We start from the raw sequence: 18,390 nt of genomic DNA on the forward strand, positions 1-18,390 counted from the left end.
AAAGATGTAAAAGATTGAAGATAGTGGAAAGTAATAACTATGCTTTGTCTGCATTTTAATACTTGCTCATTTAAACCTTAGCCTTTCACTCTGTTTAGTGAAATGGAATGGAGGCACAGCCCACGTTGCTGTCACTTAATCTGCTTATTAAACTGTTGTCTCCCTTCCCTCCTGTTTCTCCGTGTTTGTTTTCTTTAGGATATTGGACTAGGTAGTGTTGAGAGATGCAAAGGATTTACTGCACACCTCCTCCAGTTGCTTGTCAGACAGAGACAATCTCTTACTGCCTTGACAGAGCAGTGGATCTTACTAAGGTATTTTGCATTATACCATTACAGCCTTATTTAAGTGTTCATTACAGAATTATTGGCAGTAAACTATTCCATTCAAGAAGGACAGAAAATAATATGGTAGAAAACAGATTCTTCCCCCTCCTTTCTATTTCTCCTCTCAATTAAGCCCAGATGGGGGTGGGAACAAAGGAGTGTATATTTGGGGTGGGGAAATAAATATTGTTTATCACATCATTGCAGCTAGCATGTTGGAATCAGAATAACGGGAAAAACAAGTTAGATGGACATGAAGGCTATAAAGTAATTATATATGATTGATTGCACTATTAAACCTATAGATCATTGAACCTTTCTCATTTGGTATTGGCCTAAGTTAATTTTGGCTATATTCACGTAGTTGATTTCTATTCATTTTCAAAATAAATAATCTAGATTGTCCTCTGGCCAAAATGAAGAAACCTCAACTGCCCAAGAAGAACATTCTTGAAAGTTGGGAGATAATAGGATGTGTTGACATGGTAAAAGTGTGTAGGAAGTCTCTATTACTTGATGGAATTTCTCCCATTCTATTTCACTGCAAACTCCACTGTTCTGTGTATTTCTGCTCATCACTGATGACATCTGTTAAACTTGAAGTTATGTCAGAGACTTTCCTTTGTACAGGGAAGGAAATCTGTACTGGAGATCAGTGGTGCAAAAAACTGCGTTAACTATGTTATTACTAAAATAATAATAAAACAGTATCAGTAATAATAAAACAAATTCCATATGCATAAGTCTCATTTTATGTGGAAAATTAACATGTGAGTGTCAGGACTGGAGTCTAAGGATTATTTAAAAGGTTGGTGTTGACTCTGAAAAATCTCACCAAGGCCTGTTTCTGATGTGAATCAAACATGCAAAAAATCAATCAATAAGTTTTTAAATGTATGTGTATATCCTTTTAGTTTTTCCTGGATGAAGTTTGACTTCTGCTGCTTTCATATTACCTAGAACTTCTATGAACTTGGTGTGAATGTTGAGCTTTAAAAAGAGAAATGTAATGTAAAACTGTTGTTATGAGGTTAATTCTTTCTTCTTAACCAGGAACCTTCTGAGTTGCATCCAAGAGATAGAGAAGAGATTGAGTGCTGACAAAGAATATAACGTAGCATTACCTCCTCAACATAGTTTTCAACACTGGACTGACAAACTGCAACAACTTTCCATGCAGTGTGTGATGGTTCTTGAGGAGCTGTCTTGGTTTATTCAGTGCTGCCCAGCAGAAGAGCTAATGAAGTGCAGTGACAGTGAGAGGACGGATGTCAAAGGAAGTGTTTTTCTGAGTTCAGGACCTGAAGAGATGCTGGGAAATGTTGTCACAGGAATACCTGACCGGATTCCCTCAGAACTTAAATATCTGTCTCCAGTAACAAGTGAGCAACTGCCTCCTGGATGCAGGATGCGAAATAAGGATCAGCTGTGGCTGCAGCTGTCTGCACAATTGGCAGCAATGCTGGCACGTGTGAAGGCAGTGAAAACAGAAGTGGACAAAATAAGACAACAGCCGAGTGAGACCTTGTTTTATTCCTGGTGAGTTCTACATCTATATAAGCTGAATTTCTGTATACTGTATGTTCATATTAGATGTGTAAAGTCATCCTGAAAGTTGCCTTAGCATGTCTTAAAAGGTATTGTTTAAATGTTCTTGAAGCTTGTTTCTGTTTGTTTTTCTTTCAAACTGCAGTGTCTGGCTTTTCAAACAACTGAATGCAGACCTTCTCTCAGTCCGCTGAGCAGTCAGGAAAAGATGGGTCCTTCTCAGTTTCTGTTGTTGTCTTTGGTCCCTTGGATTTCATCCCCTTTGCTCTTCAGTTAATGAATGATGTAGAGTCAAATGTAAATTAATAGAAGAAACTTATTTAAAAAGAGGCCTGAAGGCAGCCTATTTTATATCAGAAGAAAAGCTGTAGTCTTAATCTGAGGCATTCTTTCTTCTCTCAGTATTATAATCTATCTTGTTGCAGGAGAGATTTTGAAGTTTGCACATCAGCTATGACTTGTCTGCTGGAAGTGTCAGCTCAGTTACAAGGTGTAGAGTCCCTGTTTCACCTGGATGAGGAAGAGGGGCCAGCTGCAGATCAGATGGCTGTAATAAAGAGCCTGAAGTATATACAAGAGGAAATTAATAGTACATCTACAGACTTCACAGTTTGGAGAAAGCAGCTTCTTGCTTCCAAATCCAACTGTAATGGTAAGGACAGTTCTCTACCAATTTTGTAGTTCAGGTAAAGATACAAAGAATTAATTAGGTTGATTATTGCAGAAGATTGCTTATTCATTGCTGTTGCCATGTGTTCACTTGGATATCCACAAACACTTGATGAAATTCAAACTGGGAAAATTTAGTCTGAGTTGACGTTGTGCAGTAATACTTTTCCTTTTAGTTTCTGGTGCCAGCAGTCCTTGTGTTATAGTTGTAAATCAGAACTAGCAAGGGTTTGTTAGTACAAGCTGCAAATGCATATCATATTCCTTGCATAAGAAAACTTACAAACCAGTAATTCAATGTGTTTCTATTCTAAACTGTCTGTGTTATGATTCAAAAGGAAATAAAGAGTCTGATGAAGAATTTGTGGAGTGCTTCTCAGCTCAAGTGGAAACAGTTATCCATGGTGTTCTGTATGCCATCCAGTGTTTGGTAGAGAGAAAACAGAAAGGTGAAGAAGGAGAAAAACCTCCAGAGGAAACCGGTGAGATTGTTAATTTAGTCAAGGGGTAGTGAGAGAGTTTGAACTACTTGAACCTAAAAATACCAGTACCCAAGGAAATTTCCATTTCAATAGTTGTGCCCATGAACAGATAGCATGGACATTTCTTGTTTGGTATAACATTTTAGAATATCAGATGTGACATCCATCTCTTTTTTTGCCCCCTGTGTTTCAACCAAAGATGATACAGCGTCATTGGACATGATTAAAGCAGGACATTTAACTAAACTTCTGGATGAAGATATTTCTGCTGATGTGGAATCTTTGCATGTACAGAAAGTAATTTCAGCTGTTTCAGAACTGATGGAGAGCCTGAAATCTTATGGAGAAGATTGCACCTCAGATAAACATAAGGTAAAATTGTTTTTCTTGAAAGCTTTTTGGCTCAGGGGTCTCAGTAATTCGAAATCATCAGCTGTGGTGGTTTAACGCAAATTATTTCTTATTGTTCATTACTGTAGAACTAGAAGTATGTGTAAGAACATAACTGAATGTAGATATGTTCTTTTGTAATGTAAAATGCAGATGGTCCTTTAATAAAAAGGAAAAACATTAATTTTTGTGAAAAAAGCTCTAGGAAATTTATGTTGTGTTTAAATCTGCCTACTGATATTTCTGGCTTGAGCGTCTGTTTCCAGTCTATCATAACCCTCTGTGAGGTACATCTCAGTAATTACATTATCATGTTTGACAGCTGTTCTTTGATTTTATTTTATTTTATTTTTTTAACTGCAGTTCTTCAACCAGTCCTGCTATTTGCTGGTGCGTCTAAAGCCCATGCTCTGCAAGTTTTCAGATCTTATCCTGTTCTACCTCACTATTTCACTGTCATCTCACCGGAGTACTGGAAAACTGCTTTCTGTTCTAACTAGTATTTTCACAGAGCTTGCCCAAAAGGTGAGTTATTAGAGGTACAGGTGGATGTATGAAAAGCATATTCTTAATATATACACTTAGTTTCAATGTAAGAATTGGGTAAAGATGTAGTTACTGGTACAGAATGACTTCTGTCTGCCTTTATAGGGGTTTTGTCTGCCAAAAGAATTACAGGAAGATGAAGCTGGAGAGGGAGCAACGCAATTTCATGATTATGAGGAAGCTGGTATTGGAGATGGGGAAGGCAAGAAGGATGTGAGCGACAAAATAGAAAGCGAAGATCAGGCAAGTTGTTTATTTTTAGGAGAGGGGTTAAGGGGAAGGTGGGAGTAATTTTAAATAAAACTGAGACTATATGCTAAAGAAAGGCTGCTTCTGTTTACTTGTAAATACAAATGCAAGAGTTTTTAGCTATTTTTGTTAAGTTTGGTTTCGCTAGAATTTCTTTCCTGAGCAACTTTGTTACCTATGCTATTGTTAAGGAATGAAAAGTAATTTATGCTGGCTCTGTGTCAGCGTTGAAGGTCAGTTCAGCCATATTACTGAACATATTGTGTAGAAGGTTTGAATGGTTTTGAGGAGGAATATGCAGAGTAATAGAAAATGCCAGGCTTTAGCTTGATGTGTTTGGGTGGAGAGACAGCTCACATGCAGAAGTTGTATAGTGTAGTTAACATGAGTTTGCCTGGACCTTCAGTTTGAGAAAAGCTAGGGTGAGACATGGAAAAATTCCTTTGATGGCTTTCTGGGAAGTAATGTTGAATGGAGAATGCTAATAAGGGGCCCAAGATAGTTGATCCAGCTGGCTCTGAGCTGGTCTTTACTGGTAACTTCAGTTCGCATCAGTTACAATTTATATTTAATATCAGTAATTGCACTGAAGAAATGAGGAGCTAACTTGAAAATGACCGGAGGATGTGCAGATAACCTTATGTGAGGTTATAGTTAGGCTATCTACTAATGGGACAGTTCCTTCTCTTGAACAGATGTGATAATTTTTCCTTTAACCCAGCTTTATGAGTGCACAAAGACCTCAAAACTTGAGAACCATGTTGTGAAAAAATGAAGCACATTAGATGTTTCAGGTTAAAAAATATATATATATGTGAAGTTGCTTTCAGTCTCCCAAGTAGGTTAGCTTCTATCTTTCTATGTACTGTTGTAGTACTTCATGTAAGCTTAAAAATATACACAAGGTTCATTGCAACTTTTGTCTTTACCAATAATTCAGATAGAAGACAGTTTTAAAAAGGGTGAGGAGAAGGAGAAAGAGGATCAAGATTCTAAGCCAGATATTGAAGGAGAAGACAATGCAATTGAAATGTCAGAAGACTTTGAAGGAAAAATGCATGACGGAGAACAGGAGAAAAAAGGTTTGATCCTTTCACTAAGGCAAACTTATAAGAAGTATAATAGATCAGTCAGTGGTTGATACTTTTATGTATTGATGCATATTGATCAGCAATGCTGAAAAGTCAGCATTCAGCAACAAAAGAGTAGTGCCATTTATACATGAAAATTAAGAAATCTTAATCTGAACACTAGGAAATGGAAGATTCTCTTCTGTGGAGGTTTTGGATCAAAGGGAGCTGTTTCCTTTTTCCTGTTGTAAGATGACCCTTGGCAAGTGTTAAAATATTATGGATCTGTTGAAGATCAGCAGAACACTTACAAAAGAAAATGTGGCAGTAGTTAGCTTCCCTGGTCACGTTTTAAGTTATGGCCAATTTTTAAGCAATGGCAATAATTCACTTTTACTAAATGTTACTTTTTCAATTTGCTAGTAGTCCAAAAGGTAGCAGTTCTTGCACTTCAGAGGGTAACACCTTGAACATCTGCAACTAACATGACTTACAAATTAGAGTAGTGTTAATCTGCTCAAAAAATCTGAGAAGTGCCAAGAATAAGCTCTTCAGCACAAGAAAGGACATTCTGAAACTAGTGAAGTGAAATGGACCTTTCCTCACCCTATAGTGCCAAAACATTTGGAAAAAGGAAGTGGGAGAGGATAAGGATTGGAGAATTAAAATAATCCACATTTTTAGCATTTGCCACTTGTTAGAAGAATGTTGTGTCTGTCTGTCTGTCCAGGAGAGCACGCTGAACCATCTCGTTAGATCCCTGCTCTTCTGGGTGTCAGTGCATGCATGTCTTGTTCTGCATTGCTCCATTAAATCCATAGAGTGATGAATTTCAGGTGTGAAATGTGACTGCTTGTTTGTTTGCTTTACCTTCTCTGTACTGAGACATATCCTGAACTATACACAGAAAATGATGAAAAATCCGATGAAGAGGAAGAGCTGGATAAGCAGATGGGAGATCTCAATAATGCTGAAGCTGATGATAAACTGGATGAGAGGCTTTGGGGGGATGAAGATGATGATGATAATGATGATGATGAAGATGCCAGTAGTAAAGCAGAAGAAACTGGGCCAGGGATGGATGAGGTAAGAAAAAAAGTGATAGGAAGTAGAGTATCAAGGGAATTAAATTCTCTTATGACCTAGACAATGAATTCCCTTACATTGTGGGCTCTTTGGTCTTGGAAAGGGATCATTTGAGTATATCCTAAATTATTCAGTGTTGTCTTTTTTTCTGTAGGAATTGATGTTGGGATGTTGGGAAGCAGGTAGCATAATTGAAGTTTCTTTCGATTTTTTTGTTTAATAGGAAGATTCAGAGCTTGTTGCAAAAGATGACAATTTGGGTACAGGAAACAAAGATAATAAAAAACAGCCTCCCAAGGATGAAGAAACAGAAAATCAAACAGAAGACAATGAAAACAAAGAGAAAATCCACGAGCAAATTGATGAGGTAAAAATTATTTGGACTACATGAAGTATTTTGATGCTAAACCGTATTTATTATATATATTCTGTTGCTCACATCATGCTCTTTATTTTAATGGTGAAGTACACTGAGTATTTCATTTCAGAGTCAATAATTGACCAAATTGTATCGTTATATGTGTATTTTCTGAGGTGTAGCCCCAAAATCATTTTATTTGCACTAACCTGAATGTGTAATGGCTTCCAAAACAGGCTTTACACTGACTTGCCATTTTGATGGAGAAAGCTAGAAAGTCCTTGATCTGTTGTGAGTAGCAACAGAAGCATTCAGTGGACTCATTCCAAAAATCTGCCTATAATATCCTGAAGATTCTGTATAGCATGCAAGAGTTTAGATTCTGCTTAATCTTTCAGGAAAATAGTATTATGAGCACAAAGTATGCTGTTTCAAAGAAATACCAATGTATATAGATGGTGGTAGTTACACCTTGGTGAGCAGCTGAAATCCATTGCATCTCTCATTCCCCCTCCTGAAAGGGATAAGGTGAGAAAATACAGTGGAAAAAGGCTCAAGGGTTGAGACGAGGATAGGGAGCTCACCAATTACCACCACAGGCAAAACAGATGAATCGCAGGGAAATTAATGTAATTTATTGCCTATTATTAACAGACTAGAGCAGTGAAAACTAAAAACAAACTGAAAACACTGTCCTCTCACCCACCCTCTCCTATCTTCTCCCTCTGAGGAGCATAAGGGAATGGGAGCTGTGATCAGCCCATGATGCTTTGTCTCTGTCACTCCTCCATGATCACTCTCTGCCCCTGCTGCCCTTCCCACGATGTAGTTCTTACCCAACTGATCCCACATGGGATTCCCACAGGCTGCAGCTCTCCCAGCACTGCTCCAACAAAGCTCTGTACCATTGGGCCCACCTTTCAGGAACTCTTCCAGCACTGCTCCCCCAATCTGTAGTTGTGTCCCAGGGCTGCTCCTGTGGGGGTTGTCTATGGTCCGTACGTCCTTCAAGTCACATCCACTGCTGCACTGTGGGCTCCTCCGTGGCTGTGCAGGGAGATGTACTCTGTGTAATTCCCATGGGCTGCCAGGGGATGGCCTGCTCCTCTGTGGGCCTCTCCAGGGCTGTAGTGAGCTGCTGCTGTGTGCCTGGAACTCCTCCCGCACTGACCTTGGTGCCTGCAGTGCTGCTTCTCTCCCATTTCTCCCCTCTCCCAGCTGCTGTTACGTAGCAGTTTTTCATTTCTGAAATCTGCTCTCCCAGAGCACACCCAGCATCACTCGTGGCTCAGCTCTGGCAGCTGTGGGTCCCTTTTGGAGCAGCTGGAGCTGTGCTTTGACATGGGGCTCTGCTCACAGAGGCCACCCATGCAGCTTCCCCAGTGCCAAAACTGTACGATGTAAACCCAGTACAATAGATGCAGTTGCAAAAAATAATAAGTCCTGCTATTATACGTGTGACTGTGTATCATTGGAAATTAATTTTTAATTGATCAGAATGTAATACTTACTGCATTCAAAATTTCTGTGTCCTAGAGAATTCAGTTATATCTTATCTCTCATCTTTGCCTTTTCTCTCACTTACTATATAGTCTGTCTTTTTTTCCCCATCCTTTTCTTGCAGAGAGAGTATGACGAGAACGAAGTAGATCCTTATCATGGCCAGCAGGAAAAGCAGCCTGAAGTTGAACCTTTAGACCTTCCTGATAACTTGAACCTGGAGAATGATGAGAAGAGTGATGAAGAGAACGAAGGTGAAGGTATAGCTGAAAATTTCTGAAGGTTCCCAGCTGAAAACTAAGTGGAAATAGCGAGGGGAGAGTCAGACAACGAGCTTTGTTTTTCTATCGAGAAGAAGGGTGGTGGTGATAGAATTCTGTATAACAAGAAGTTAGAATTTCACTTCTGTATATTAAAATACCAAGATACCAAATGCAGATCAAAACAATAACATTGCAGCGTTTTTCTTTGCTTACTTTTAATGCACACTGTGGAAAAGTTAATTTTCCTGTGATCTAATAGTTAAATCCTCATTCTAGAAGCTCCCTGTTTCATTCTTCAGTTACTTTTATATTTTCGGGGGTTTTTTTCTGATACTTTGTACTGAAAGGCAACTGACTATCAATATTAGATTAAACTTGGTTAATGGGAATGCATTGTTTTGTATTGTTAGCTACTAATTGCAACACTTAAAGAAAATGTGTGCTGTAGAGAACTTGAGATTCTACGTACAGAAATCTCATTATTTTTCTATTACGGTTTTTTGACAGCCTGCTTAGGTTTGTTCTGATCCTATCGGTAATATTCACTGTTTCTATACTTCACTGAAAGTCTTGTATACCTTTCTGATTATTTTTTTTTTTTAATTCAGAAGAAGAAGAGAATGCTTTTGAAATAGATGACAAACCTGTTGATTTAAATGAGGCAGAGAATACGGAAGGTCAGAATGAAGAGAATAGTAGTGAGGCAGAAGGAGGCGATCAAGATGCAGAACCTGCTGAAGAAGGCATTACTGAAGAAAAAGAGGAAAAGGAAGATGAAGGGGAGAAAGACACTAATGATCAAGAAGAAGAAAATACTGGGAACACTGAGGAGGCAGAAGAGGAAGAATCACAACCACCTAATGAGGAAAAAAATGAATCTGCTGAAGAGGAGAAAGAGAAGGGAATCCCTGCTGCCGACCAAGGCCTTCAACCTCAGGTACAGAGTCATAAATAAAAGCTTGTATGTATTTTTTTTTCCTATATGAGGCTGACAGTGTTCTGTGTTACTTTGTGACAAAATTGATATTGTGGTGGATGTTGGTGAAACTCATTAGGAAGATGAGAGATCTCCTTACTATTAAACTGGTGTATTTCTCTTACCCATGTTCCTGTTACCACTTTGGCTTTCTGCTTCCCCATGCTCTGTAGAATGTTCAAATAAAACTGATCTCATTTCAGCAAGAGGAGGATAAAGAGAACGCAGAGATGGATGAGCAGGTCCCTGAGTCTGAGGAGAGAATGGAGCATGAAACACAAGGGCAGACTGGGCAAGAAAACCTGCAGAGTGACAGTGCTGTAGAGCTAGCTGGAGAGGCTTCAGAAAGAGACCAGTCCAAAGAGGTAAGCTACGTGGAATTGTATGAGCTAGAAATGCTGGACTTGTGAGTATGTTTTTAAGCTATAGTCAGAGAACTGCTGCAATATTTTAAGAATTGTGTCCAGAACTCAATTTTCAGAACATACAAGTTAACTGGAAAAAAAAAAAAATATGAAAATGCCTTCCTGGCAATGGAGTGTGTGTTCACAGTTTAGGCTAATTCTTGATCTGTGGATCTCTCTCTCTGCCTTACACAAGAGTAAAGTTTGCAGTTGTGAGCCATTTTTCATTCACACTAGAAGGCAGCACAATGTTTCAGTTTGACTTCTGATATTTGTCTGCAACCTTCTGAGTTACAGTTGCAGTTTTTTTGGTCTCTCAGGAATATGGAAGTGGAGCTGCAAGCGCAAATCAATCAGAAGGCCATGAATCCACACGCATGGCCCGAATGGCTTCTGAAAAGCAAAGCTGGAAGAATACACAGGTTAATCTCATTTTTTATCCTTTTAAATCTTTTTTTTTTCTTTTTTTTTTTTTTTTTTAAGCTTTGTGCCTAATTTGAATGACTTAGTCCTACCCGTTTGCTGGTTGTTATTAAGTTTCTCTTTGTTAGAAGTCACGTTCTAATCTGTATTTGGCTGCACATCACATGAAGTTCATGGTAGTAATTTTTCAGAGTTTCAAGAGGAAACCTGGTCAGGCAGACAACGAGCGCTCAATGGGAGACCACAACGAGCGCATCCACAAGCGACTGAGAACCATCGAATCCAGCAGTGAAGCAAAGCAGAATACAACTCAGTCTAAACAAAACGTGGAGGAGGCTGATGCGTTTGAACACATTAAACAAAGTTCTGAATGCTACGATGCACAGACCTATGGTATGTGGTGGTATTTCTGTGTGTAAAAAGTTGCCATTCCAGATTCAAATCCCAAAGCTCCTATTTACTGTAGTTTCTTGCAGTTTCTGTAGATTCTTCTTCCTCCGTCCAATTATGTTTAATGTACTTTCTTTGCAAGACATAACACTATTTCACTATGATAAATGCTGTTCTCCGGTAATCAGGTTCAGGCTAATGATAATGTATTTGAAAATACCGAACTTCCTCATAAAAGTGGGATTTCAGCCTTTTAAACCTATCTAAGACTCTTTCTTTCCAAATCTTATTTTATCTATTTTGAAGCCCGTATTGCTACCATGCTTGTGAAATACAGCTTAAAGCAACAAGTTCCTTATTCTGTATCAAACTGATGATCTTTTAAAAATATTCCTCTAAACTAAATTTAAGTAAATAAATTGCTTTTTATCAAAGTAATTACTCAAGTTCACTCTTCAAGTTTTCAGAGGAATAGCTCTTTGACACAACGTGGAACACAACAGTGAAAGATAAAAACACATGTTTCAGACAGAAGCCCAGATGATTTCTTTTGAAGATCAGTAAAGATTATAAGTAGTGGCCTCAGAATGTAGGTTTCTTGTACTTTTTCATTCCTCTCTCCTTATTAACTCACATTGCCTTTGTACAGACGTAGCCAGCAAGGAGCAGGAGAAACCTATTATGCCTCTCAAAGAAAATGAAGAGGGAGATCCTGAAGATACAACTATGGAAACAGAAATGCAGAACGAAGATCTCCAAGCAGTGGACATAGAGGAGCTGAAGCCAGAAACAAAGTCTACTGCCACTAAAAGTTCTGGTACATTAACTTAAAAACCATTCTCAGTGCGAGCTGACACACATGCTTAAACATGCATATAGGTATTTATATTCATGTGTAGTGGATTCATCTGTCTTCTGTAAGACTAAAACATCTCATTGTAATTGATGTTTCTGCAGCAGAATTCTCACTCTGGCCAGGTAACTAGTGTTAGCCTCTTCCTAAGTTGGTGAAGTGACAGAGTGCATTATTGCTTTCCTTCAAGCTAATGATCTCTGATCTTTATGTACTTCTATGAAGAAGTGAAAAGGAAGCATTTTTTCAGTATGTTAGACACAGTGGCAGTTCTCTCAATTAGTACATAAGAGTAGTCCTGCGTCACCAGCCACAACACCACAGAACTCAACTTTTTTGGGGTAAGTTCTGACAAATCTTCAGGAAGTTGAGGAGCTGGTCTGAGCCAAGTCAGGTGACGCAGCACTGAGGTTGTCCTTGTGTCACTACTTTCTTTTCATAAGTGCAAATGAAGTAAAACAAAACTGAATTGCATATCACTATTCAGTTTTAGGCAGAAGTCACTGTAGCCTGGAACTTTGAATGTTTTGGGTTATTTATTTTCTCTTTATCAAACTATGCAAAAGCTGGATAGAGAGAGAAAATTGGTTTTGCCAGCCTGGATTCACCCGCTGTCCTCCATTCTCTTCAGGTATTCACTCCGTTGGAGAGGGTCCAGAGGAGGGTTCCAAAGTTGATCGGAGGTCTGGAGCACCTCCCCTCCAAAGACAGGCTGAGAGGGAACTGGACTTGTTCAGCCTGGAGAAAAGAAGGCTGCGGGGTGGCCTCACTGCAGCTTTTCAGTACCTAAAGGGAGCCTACAAACAGGAGGGGAACCAACTCTTTGAAAGGGTAGATAACAGCAGGACAAGGGGAAATGGTTTTAAGTTGAGGGAGGGGAGATTTAGGTTGGATGTGAGGGGGAAGTTCTTTACGCTGAGAGTGGTGAGGTGCTGGAACAGGCTGCCCAGAGAGGTTGTGGATGCCCCAACCCTGGAGGTGTTCAAGGCCAGATTGGATGGGGCCTTGGGCAGCTGGTCTAGTAGTAACTAATGTGGAGGTTGGTGGCCCTGCATGCGGCAGGGGGGTTGGAGATTCATAATCCTTGAGGTCCCTTCCAACCCAAGCCATTTTATGATTTTGTGATACTCTCTTCACTAGTAAGCCTAGCCATGCCATGGTATGGCAATGTATGTAATCAGTCTCTGTTTTTTCCCCAAAATCCTTTAGCAGTATGTACTGAAAAACAGAGTCTTGATAAACAAGTTCATAATTTTTATTCTTAGAAGAATTATTTAAAAGTTATTGAAGGTTTAGTACAGCAGAAGCAAGAAAAAGAATAAATTCTTTAGTCCAGTGCTTTATTTATAAACTGAATTCTGATTCACAGAAAACTGTTCCACTACAAGTAGAGAATACAAGATAAGAAATGATTGCCTTTATCTTGTGATCAGTTCTCCAACTACTTTATACCTCCTGTCACTTTGTCAGAAAAGATACATAGGTTGAGAAATGTGTATCGCTGATAGAATTTTCAGGTATTAAGATTAGTTTACTAACACTTTGTTTCTTTTGCAATATAGTTACAAGAGAAAAGTTTGCATAAGGAAAGGTGTTTCTGGGCTTGGAGTTGCAAGGCCTTGGATTTGCCCTGTTCCTAGAATTGTCTCAAAATTTGTGCATTTCTCTTAAAAGTGCTCTTCTGAGTATAACAGAGCAGTGTGAGAGATTTTCTAGGAGTCAAGATACAGTACTGGCTTCTGTATTATGTGTGGTCCGTGGGGTTAGTGATTAATTCTGTGATTGTAGGACCAGGTGAAGAGGAGTCAGAAACCCCGATTTTAGACTCTGACGATGCCAAGGACTCTACAAGAGAAAAGTTACCACAGGTAACTGAAGAGAAGCCAGAGAGAAGCAAGGACTCTACCATCCATACAGCTCATCAGTTTCTGATGGATGCTTCCCAGGTACGATGCTCAACATGTCTCTCCTTGCAGCTACAGTAATAGAAACTGCTTGTTTTCATTGATCTGAGTTAATGAAGCTCTGTGAACACCAAAGTTTAGAATTACTTTGATTCAGACAATTCAGTACCTTGCTGTTCTTTAATAGCAGAATGAAAAGTAACACAAAACCAACTATTGTATATACAAATGAATGATGCCTTTAAAATGGAAATTCCTCCCTGTCCTTATGTGGGAAGATCCCATCCCCACTCCTTAAAAGAAACTTTATTTTCCTAACTGTCAAGAACTGTTTTGCTCAGATGAATCTACTGATAAAACATTCAAGTGGAGCAGAAAGCTATGGGGCATGTGTGACCATAAAAAGGGTTTAGAGTGATCTAATCACTGACTTTAGTAATACTATTGTAGACAATACTTTAACCTCCTTTTTGTTGCAACGTACTGCTTCCTCAAGACTGATAGCAAACATTCTAGAACTTCTGTTAGCCTTTTATGAACTTTGCAATTCAAAACATGCTGTTATAACCTAGAAAAATCCTAGAGTTTCACATGCTGTGGAAACCACGTTTTATCATAAAGTTATGAAATAGTTGGTGGTGTAGAAACAGTTGATGAAGTAAAAATAAGTTCTTTTTATGTCTGTTTGTCAGAAGTATTGAATTTCCATGCTTATAATGTAGTGTCCTGAGTACTAATACTGGTGGAAGTATTTTACTCTTTCTGTACACACCACAAAAAGGAGCACGTGCCAGCTATGCCAGATATTTCTGCCTTAGTGCTAAATGTGATAGCCCTTTGGGAAAAGGCTACTGAATGCAGGAGTGTTTTGCTGTTGCCAGAATAGATGGATGCTTCTCTTCAAGTTGATAGGCAAATCCTGAAACAGGAGGGGGAGCTCTTGCAGCATCGGTTGAAGAGTAAATGAGAAACATGAATGGGTAAAGTGCAAGTTCTCATCTTTCAGAGAGAGAGAACTCCCTCTATGTACATTATTTCTCCCTTCCTTAAGCCTGCAGTAGGTGACCAGGGGGACTGCTGCTGCTTCTGACAGAATGAAAAGTTATTGGTACTGTTGGATTTGCATTTATAGGGTTATTTTTCTCAAGCCAGTAAACCTATGGATTATGCAGACCATATATGAGCGTGGTTGAGTTATGGTTTTAAAAATCAGGAATAGAAGTCTGTACTGGAAGTACAGTAAAAGTTGAAAAAAAAAAATGTAGTAAAGGGTAGGTGTCCTTTAACAGAACAACTTACCATACAGTATTTGATGCCAGGCCAAGAGAAGTGTCATTTGATTCTTCATAAGTGCTTTGAATGAAGAGTTTTTTAAAAAAAAAGAAAACAAAAAAAAACACCTGTAATTAACTGAAGCAGTTTCAATTTTGGAAGATAATGCCCATGTAATATTAAAAGGTTTGATTACACTGTCATTAGATCTGATGTCTGTCAGATAGTTCACTCACATTATTCTGAAGTTCTGTATTAGATTATTTTCAGTGTCTATTACAATGTGCCCAGCTTTCTTTGCATGTTGATCATGTGAGATGTAGGAATTGGCAGGAAGTGTTTTTTCTTCCTGTATGTGGAAGCTAATCAATAATGGAGATTTAGAATGGATTTTTCATTCAAGTTTTTCACTTATTTTTGAGTTTAAAGGAATAAGAACAATACCTCTCTTACTATTTTATAGTCTGATAAGATTTGGGGATCACCAGATGTGAACTTATTTTACCATCTCATAAATCTCATGACTATGTTTCTAGCACATTGTTAGAGATCCGGAAGAGTTGAGAAAGGAGCTTGAAAGGCAGTTGGAAGCTTGGCAAACACAGCAGTCTGGAAGTCCAGAGGAGGTTAGTGACCTCATTTTAGTGTAAATGCTTTCTTAAGAATCCTACACTTATCTTTATTTTACTTACTGAAACATTGAAATGTTGAGGAAACCAAGCAGGCTGGAATCAAAATACTCTGAATTGCATGGTTTATATGTTGGTTTTTGTTACGTTTAGCATGATCTGAAAAAAAACCACCAAAACATGCTATTCTTAAAGCAGGATGTTTCAGATCTTGTTTTGAACATCTTGTGGAAAGTTACACTACTGATAATGATAGAGAACCTAAGAGGCTTTACCATAGAATCATTTACATTGGAAAAGGCCTGTAATATCATCGAGTGCAATCATTGCATAACGCTACCAAGTCCACTGTTGTGGTTTAACCCGGCAGGTAGCTGAGCACCACACAGTCATTCTCTCACTCCCCTTTCCTCCCAGGGGGATAAGGAAGAGTTTCAAAAGGAAAAAAACACAAAGTGAAAGTCATGGGTTGAGATAAAGTTGTTAGTAAACTGTTAAATAGAGAAAAGGGAAAATAATGATGACAAATATATGTTGTGTGTGTGTGTGTGTGTGTGTGTATTATATATGTATCAATTTGTGTAATGAGTGATGCACAAGCAATTGCTCACCACTCTATGACTGATGCCCAGCTAGCCTCCTGAGCAGTGGAAGAGAGTTGGATGATCTCCCAGCCCCTCAGAACTCCTTCTGCATAATGTCACGTGGTATGGAATACTCCTTTGGCCAGTTTGAGTCAGCTGTCCTAGTTCTGTTCCCTCCCAGCCCTTCATAAGTATTAGCTGAAAAGCTGGAATGGCCTTGGCTCTGTACAGCACTGTTTATTAGTAACTATAAACATTGATGTTTTATCAACATTGCTTTTCTTCTCAAACCAAAACATAGCATCACACCGGTCACTCTGAAGAAAACAATACCATCTCAGCTGAGACTGGCTGATACCAAACCATGTCCCTAAGCACCACATCCCCATGGCTTGCCTCACTGTGATACCAACTACAAGATGCAGCCGGTGCAAGATTTTCCCATATTAACAGCAGTGCTCAAGTTTCGGGAGGGAATGATGATTGCACATAGTGGTTTTGTAGCAGCAAGCAGCATTCTAAGTTGAGTGAAGTTGGTCATCTTTACTTACAAGACACCTAAATAGTTTCAGCTGATACTCATCTACTAACTCCTCATTGGTACACAGAGGTTTGTGCTTCCCAACTTTCTGGTTTTGCATAATTCACTTTTATTTCTTTTTATGATATATGATGTTTTAGGAGAAGGAAGCAGCACAGTTGTGGCAGAGGTATTTAGTCCTGACAGCTCCTCTGTCACAGCAGCTTTGTGAACAGCTACGACTCATACTGGAACCCACTCAGGCAGCCAAGCTGAAGTAAGTTGGATCTTTCTGAGATTTCTTTCAACTCTTTGTTTTTTTGGGGGAGGTGAGGTTAACTTAAGTACAGTTGCAGCTCAGTGTTGTTCCTTCTGTTAAGGCAATTATTCCTATTTGCAAATGTATTCATTTTACTTCTGTATTGGAACTTCAGGTGTTTTGTGTTGTTTTTTTTTTTTTAATGGAATACAAACATTTAAAGTACATATCCTGAGGATACTGCCTCAGTCTTTTTCTTCTGTGCAGTGGTGATCAAACCAACTTAAACCTCTGAAATGTTGTTGAGTCATAGATGTTACTAAATAACAAAACGTTGTATGTTTTTCACATAGTTGCAGACTGGAGGAGCGTAAAGCCTTCTCTTCCATTTTAGGCATCTAGCATTAAGAACTTAAGAGCACTGAACATCAATCTTGCATTAGAAGTGTGCGTTGATTTTTTTAATCTATACCTAAATATGGATATTTAGAAATATTTATTCACTTATCAAAAAATTAATGTAAAATATCATGTTTTGCTGCATAGGCCAGGATCTCTGGAACGAGATACTTACTTTAAAGTCCCATAACTATGCCTTTTTCTTTCTTGACTTTCAGAGGAGACTACAGAACAGGGAAAAGACTGAACATGCGCAAAGTGATCCCATATATTGCCAGTCAGTTCCGAAAAGATAAGATCTGGTTGCGAAGAACCAAGCCTAGTAAACGACAGTACCAGATTTGCTTGGCTATTGATGATTCCTCTAGTATGATAGACAATCACTCCAAACAGGTGAAAATAAAACCTTGGTAGGACTACCAGGGAACTGACCCTGGCTGATGCGCTCAGAAGTGGTGGCTGTTGGAAAGTCCAAAAAGTGGTGGTTCTAGTGCAGTTATTTTTCTGGTGCACGGGCTTGAGCCCTTGTGATTTCATGCCTAAGAGATTTGTTGCTAAAATGTCAGTGAATGTTAACTGAAAAAAATTTATTAGACAAAAGGTCCTTTCTGTTCCTGACAGAATACTGAAGTTTGTCTATCTGTGCAGGATTAAATATTAGTTCATGACAGATCTCTTGTAGATCTTCATGAAACATGCACGTTTCCTTCAAAACAGTTATTTCAGTGTTTATTTCACTAGCTCACCTGAGGTGGTAGTGCTATCTAAATCAACCAGCAGAAATCCTCAGATAGAATTGGTGTATTTTTATGGCAGTGGCTCTCTCAAATCTGTATCAGGAAAAACGATAGGCAGTCTCTTTATTTGTTTTACTAGATGGTGACAAACAATTTTTTTTCAGTACCTGAAGGAGAGCTACAGGAAAGAAGGGGACAGGCTCTTTAGCAGGGTCTGTGGTGGCAGAACAAGGGGAGGTGGTTTCAAAGAAGGGGAAAGATTTGGGGGGAAAGAGGGAAGATTTGGACTGGATATAAGGAAGAAGTTTTATATAATAAGAATGGTGAGGCACTGGAACAGGTTGCCTAGAGATGTGGTGAATGCCCCATCCTTGGAGACATTCAAGGTGAGGCTGGATCAGACCCTGGGCAACCTGGTCATTCCAGGGGAGCTGGCCTAGATGGCTTTCAGAGGTCCCTTCCAACTCTTAAGAGTTCTATGATTTATGAATTTCAGTAACATTCAGTAACATAACACTTGAATACTAAACTGTGAGGAAAAAGTTGGAATAGC

The 18,390-nt window shown here is 38.9% G+C and overlaps 1 protein-coding gene across 2 annotated transcripts in view; it reads left to right on the plus strand.

The window, feature by feature from the left end:
• The window catches only part of MDN1 (midasin AAA ATPase 1), a 93,740-nt gene that overhangs the window by 71,210 nt on the left and 4,140 nt on the right, over window positions 1–18,390 (plus strand). Inside the window, exons 78-97 of one of the 2 annotated variants that reach the window (XM_010707625.4) lie at window positions 199–314; window positions 1,380–1,865; window positions 2,300–2,526; window positions 2,882–3,025; window positions 3,225–3,397; window positions 3,779–3,940; window positions 4,067–4,204; window positions 5,151–5,292; window positions 6,188–6,366; window positions 6,590–6,733; window positions 8,349–8,484; window positions 9,096–9,424; window positions 9,667–9,828; window positions 10,188–10,289; window positions 10,482–10,683; window positions 11,330–11,497; window positions 13,322–13,479; window positions 15,246–15,335; window positions 16,604–16,719; window positions 17,319–17,493. In XM_010707625.4, coding sequence (XP_010705927.3) covers window positions 199–314; window positions 1,380–1,865; window positions 2,300–2,526; window positions 2,882–3,025; window positions 3,225–3,397; window positions 3,779–3,940; window positions 4,067–4,204; window positions 5,151–5,292; window positions 6,188–6,366; window positions 6,590–6,733; window positions 8,349–8,484; window positions 9,096–9,424; window positions 9,667–9,828; window positions 10,188–10,289; window positions 10,482–10,683; window positions 11,330–11,497; window positions 13,322–13,479; window positions 15,246–15,335; window positions 16,604–16,719; window positions 17,319–17,493 — 3,549 coding nt within the window. The remainder of the gene's footprint in view (window positions 1–198; window positions 315–1,379; window positions 1,866–2,299; window positions 2,527–2,881; window positions 3,026–3,224; window positions 3,398–3,778; window positions 3,941–4,066; window positions 4,205–5,150; window positions 5,293–6,187; window positions 6,367–6,589; window positions 6,734–8,348; window positions 8,485–9,095; window positions 9,425–9,666; window positions 9,829–10,187; window positions 10,290–10,481; window positions 10,684–11,329; window positions 11,498–13,321; window positions 13,480–15,245; window positions 15,336–16,603; window positions 16,720–17,318; window positions 17,494–18,390) is intronic. The other variant, XM_085217646.1, reaches the window with a different exon arrangement.

This window comes from Meleagris gallopavo, chromosome 2 (genome assembly GCF_905368555.1).
Source record: "Meleagris gallopavo chromosome 2, MGAL_WU_HG_1.1, whole genome shotgun sequence".
NCBI lineage: Eukaryota > Metazoa > Chordata > Aves > Galliformes > Phasianidae > Meleagris > Meleagris gallopavo.